Source organism: Papaver somniferum, chromosome 5 (genome assembly GCF_003573695.1).
Source record: "Papaver somniferum cultivar HN1 chromosome 5, ASM357369v1, whole genome shotgun sequence".
In the NCBI taxonomy this organism is placed as follows: Eukaryota; Viridiplantae; Streptophyta; class Magnoliopsida; order Ranunculales; family Papaveraceae; genus Papaver; species Papaver somniferum.
The window spans coordinates 179,350,576-179,355,966 of NC_039362.1; the positions used below are offsets into that span (position 1 = coordinate 179,350,576).

At 38.8% G+C, this 5,391-nt stretch overlaps 1 protein-coding gene across 1 annotated transcript; it reads left to right on the forward strand.

The window, feature by feature from the left end:
- Nucleotides 1–2,169, forward strand: LOC113280207 (subtilisin-like protease SBT1.4). The gene is made up of 2 exons (XM_026528862.1): nt 1–1,138; nt 1,241–2,169. The coding sequence occupies exons 1-2, from the start codon at nt 1–3 to the stop codon at nt 2,167–2,169; spliced, it is 2,067 nt and encodes a 688-aa protein (XP_026384647.1).
- Nucleotides 2,170–5,391: the final 3,222 nt, after the last annotated feature.

Below are 5,391 nucleotides of genomic sequence, written 5' to 3' on the forward strand. Positions count from 1 at the left end.
ATGAAAACTTCATCATTGTGGGGAGTTTTTGTATTCTTGGCGTTCTCTGCACTGATCATCCCATCCTATTCTCAGGATCAACCCTCTGATCATGATCATGATGAACAGCTAAAGACTTTCATAGTGTTTGTTTCTAAATCGGACAAGCCTTCGGTTTTTAGCTCTCATCTCCATTGGTATAGTGCAACTCTCCAATCTCTCCCACCTTCACCAATATCGTCATCATCTTCAGATCATCATGACGGATCTCCTTCTCGAGAAGTCATGTACAGTTACGACCACGTAGCTCATGGTTTCGCAGCAAGACTAACACCTTCTCAAGCTTCTCATCTCGAAAACTTACCAGGCATACTCTCCGTCATCCCTGATAGTTTTGTCGAACCACATACCACTCACTCTCCCCAGTTCCTAGGGTTGAATTACGGTTATGGTCTTTGGCCTAATTCAAGTTACGGTGAAGACGTCATTATCGGTGTTTTCGACGGTGGTATATGGCCGGAACATCAAAGTTTTAATGACTTTGGTTTAACTCCTGTACCAAAACGATGGAAAGGTACTTGCCAGACGGGGCCTGACTTCCCTCCATGTAACAGGAAGTTAATCGGTGCTCAAGCTTTTTACAAAGGAATTGAAGCACATCTCGGTCATAGATTTGATGCGGACGGTAGTAAAGATTCAAGATCTCCGAGGGATACTAGCGGACATGGTACACATTGTGCAGCTACTGCAGCTGGATCTCCAGTCATGAACGCCGGGTTTCATAACGATTCAGTTGGAGAAGCCAAAGGAGTTGCAACTAAAGCTAGAATTGCTGCTTACAAGGTCATGTGGAAGGGTGGAGCTGTTACTTCTGATTCTCTAGCTGGTTATGAGCAAGTTGTAAAAGATGGAGTTGATGTGATGTCTATATCATTAGGTCATGGCTATGGTACTCCATATCACCGAAGTCCAATAGCCATTGGAACTTTTGGTGCAACGGAGAAGGGAATTGTGGTTTCTCTTGCTGCTGGAAATAATGGAGCTAAAGGTCCGAAAACAGTTGGTAATTCCGCACCGTGGATGTTGACTGTCGGAGGATCAACTATTGACAGGGAGTCTCGTGCGGATGTGATTTTAGGCGATGGTCAAGTGATCCCAGGTGTTTCATAGTATTATGGAGATCCAATACCATACAATACTACTTACTTAGAGATTGTTTACATTCAAAGAAGTGACGGTTCTTCTAACAAGTGCTTACCAGGATCCTTAAGTCCTACTCAAGTTGCTGGAAAAATTGTAGTTTGTAATGCTGATCTTAAGAATCCTGCAGTGAAAAAAGCGAGCGTCGCCAAAGCAGCTAGGGGTGTTGGAATGATTCATGTCCAAACGATCGACCAGTTCGAAGCATTGGGGGCGAGAAACTATCCGATTCCAGCAACTGCAGTCACCAAAAGTTCTGGCTTGAAGATTATTACATACATTACCAGTAACAGGAAAGATGATAAAAAACCAACACCTAAAATCGATTTCCGAGGAACTGTTACTGGGTCTTCTTTTTTGTCGCCCGCTCCTAAAGTTGCCACCTTTTCAAGCACAGGTCCGAATCCGCTAATCCCAGAGATTCTCAAACCAGATGTTATTGCACCTGGGGTAAATATCTTGGCTGCTCGGTCCGGTTCTGATGCTGAATTTGTTATGAAAAGTGGTACTTCCATGGCATGCCCTCATGTGAGAGGATTGGCTGCACTACTTCGAAATGCATTTCCTAAGTGGTCTCCTGCTGCCATCAAATTGGCTCTAATGACAACTGCTTATATTGTTGACAATTCAGGTAAATATATTACAGTTATTAATAATACTGGTGGTGATAATGGAAAATTTTCAACACCATTCCAGCACGGATCTGGACATGTCGACCCAAACAAAGCTCTAAATCCAGGTTTGGTGTACGATATTACGCCTAGTGATTACGAAGCTTTTCTTTGCACGATTGGGTACAACAAAAAACAGATGAAGCTTTTTGTCAAGGATAGAAATGTTGATTGTGATTCCGTCGGGTTATCTACCGTAGGTGATCTAAACTATCCTTTGTTTTCTGTTGTTTTTGAATCTGCTGGAAGATCTCAAACGGGAAGTATAAGAGAGTGGTTACGAATGTTGGAATTTCAGCAGATGCAGTTTACAAACTGAAAATTAGATCTCAAACACCGTATGTTAAGATTAGGGTTTCCCAAACTAAACTCGTGTTTAGTAAGGGTATAACAAGTTTGCCATACGAAATCACGTTCGAGTCAAGACCGATGTCAACTCCTGTAAATGAGGCATTTGGATCGGTTGAATGGTATGATGGAGTGCATGTTGTAAGGAGTCCCATTGCTTTTGTATGGGGTAGTACTACTACAAGCTTCATTTCTTCGGTTTAAGTTCGTATGCTGTATCTGTTTGCTTTTGTTTCCGCTAAATCTTCCAACCTTTACTGGTTCACTTAGTTTTTTTTTTCCTCCAATTTGCTCTTTGTATTACTGTATCTGCACTTCAATTGTTAATTAATGTACTAACAAACTTTTGGCATATCTTACAGTATTTGATACTTTGGTTTTTCTTGTTTAAGTTGTCCCATTTTTCTTGGACAAATTTGTAGATCAATTTAGTGATTCAGTGATACACTGATACTCAGCTAAAAGCACATATAAAAAAGTTTAAAATAGCACACCATTTTTATATACATAGTCAAACAAAGTAGGCAAAAATGTGGCTTAAGATGCCAAATCCGATCCTCCGGTCCAGAAACACCAAAATGTCACATATTTCTTTTTCCAGCCCATCAACCATTTTATTCCTAGTCGATATAAAATTATCAGTCTTTCTAAACGCACCGATAATAATAAGTATATATGATGCTTTCCGAGTCAGATGTGGAGCCAAATTCAAATCTAAGACCTTGTTTGTTTGCAGCTGACTCGGTATTTGGGTTTGAGTCAATCCCTGACTCACGCTGAGTCAGCAGTTAGACTGTTCGTTTTCAATTTATTATAACCCCTGACTCGCGATCTGACTCGCTACCAACATCTGACTCGGACTCTATAGACTCAGGTGTGAAGATACCCCTGACTCAATTGCTCAAACACCTGACTCGTGAAAATATACGAAAATATCCTCGATCCTTTAAATCACATATTTCATTTCTTTCTCTTTTTCTTGTTACTTCCGTCTAGTTTTTCCATCGAGAACAGGGATGGAGGATGGGGAAAAACCTGGATCTCCTTCTCAGATGATTATTTTCTTCATCCCTCACTCAACATATCTACAGATCGTCTCCTTCATCACTCTCATCTAACCTCTCTATTTTTTCAACTCATCAGCTTTTTTTAGAAGAGTCATGGACATCGGGTATAATTTCGACATCCATATGTTTTCTATCATTTTTATATGGGGTTTTGATGATTTTGGAAGATGGTTTTTTTTTTCATATCCTAATTTGAGTATTTGATGGTTGTTTTTGTTAGCTTTTAGCTAGTGTTTGTGAAAATGCCAAAGAGAAAAGTATTTTGTTTGATCATTAAGCATGATAGAATTTGTCATCTTATATGGATTTTTATGTCATGTCATATCTTTAAAAGGTTATTGAGAGATACATTTTTGAGGGTTTTTTGGTTGCTTCAGCTTAGGAATTAAGAAGAGATGAGTTTTATTCAGGTCAGGATTCATGAATTTGGTTTGTAAGAATTCCTGAACAGAAGCTACAACCTGAGATCCTACTAGTTCCCAATTGTTCTTAAAAAATCTAGCTGGGAAACCGTCAGGTCCTGGCGACTTGTTTCTTTCATATTTTTAAGCACAAGAAAAATCTCCTCAGGAGAAGGGATTGCAATAATATTTCTATTATCTATATCAGATATACCAGCAGAGATATTTTCAAAAATATCATCAGAAAGATTCAGGGAAGAAACAGGTCGGGTAAAAAGATCTTGAAAATAATCAGTCAAAACATCACTAATGTCTTCTCTTTTTCGGGTCGTGCCTGATTCGGTATATCTTGAAAAAGGCATAAATCAGTAAGTCTAGCTGACTCGATAACTCTGTAAGTTTCTGAGTTAGCTGAGCGAAACGAGTCGGAACTAGAATTCTCCAGCGGAATATAATTCTCAGGGAGGTTGAACGGAAAGGTTCTTTTCCCAAGCACAGTAGAAGATGCTAAAGGAATCTCCTCCTCATAAGTTACCGGCCCTAAAAGTTCATAGGATTGAAGGTTCATAGGAGAGAAAGACGCAGGCTGAGAAGCAGGAGGAACGTGATTATCATTCTCAACGTAAGTTCTAAAGATATCATTAAAGGTTTCGCGGACTCCTGGTTGATTAAGATAATATTCTACTGGTATCGAATTACCTAAGTAGTCGAAGTTGTCTTTGGTGTTCCATATCTGCACTGTTTCATTGTTAAGCCAAAAAAGATCATCACTTGGACCAGGAGAGTGCATCGGAGGTCTTCCTTTTAAAATTGCGCAGTTGTTAACCTTATGTCCAAACCTTAGGCAATGCGTGCACACTTTTGAAGGGAAGTTAAGATAGTTAAAGTAAATGTTGGTCACTGGGTATTTCCCTACTTTTAATAGGAGCATATCAACTAGAGGTTTTTCTATGTTAACCCAAACCAAGACTCTTGGCTTACAATTAGGAGCTGAGATTTCAGAGCCTGTACATAATCTTGACACTTGACCTAGCTTACTTGCAATCGGTCCAACCGTTTGTTTACCTCTATGTTCATGTTTCTCATTAGATATCGAGGCCCATAGAGGGATTTCCTTCGCCTTATCCGTAGAGATGCTCATACCTTGATACGCGGTTGTAGCAGCCATAACGTTACCAAAGGGATATCAAGTAGGGAAAAAAACGGTTTAGTCCAAAAACGCATCAAAAAGTACATATTAGTCCATCCCGAGTTAACTAGGTACAATTTAGTCCAAAAGACATCTAAAATATGAAAAATACGCATATAACCTTCCATATTTATAATTTAGTCCAAATATTTACAGTTTAACCCAAAGTAACACATGACGATGGCAACAATTTTAACTAATATAAAAATAATGAAAAAATGATTTATCTTTCGAACCGTTTATCCAAAATTCGCAAATTTTATATATTTAGAAAGCTCTTTTCGATATTTACGAAAAGAGTACCCATATGACTATATAATTTTCATTTTTTTTAAATCTTAGTTTACACTGTTGTATAAACATGTACATCTACAAAAATCCAGAAAATCCAAAGACAAGACAAGGTCCACCAATTTGTACACCACATACAACTTGTCCATTGTTCTTCTCCAAGTTCTTAAGCTCCCTCGAAAAGTACCTAAACACATACCAAGCATGCTATTAAAATCATCTCATGATATCGAAAAACAACAACT

Bases quoted from the DNA above. Each gene is read 5' to 3' on its own strand.
- LOC113280207 (XM_026528862.1), top strand. From the start codon at position 1: ATGAAAACTTCATCATTGTGGGGAGTTTTTGTATTCTTGGCGTTCTCT. The intron at 1,139-1,240 runs GTGTTTCATAGT...AGTGCTTACCAG, and splicing joins CGATGGTCAAGTGATCCCAG to GATCCTTAAGTCCTACTCAA.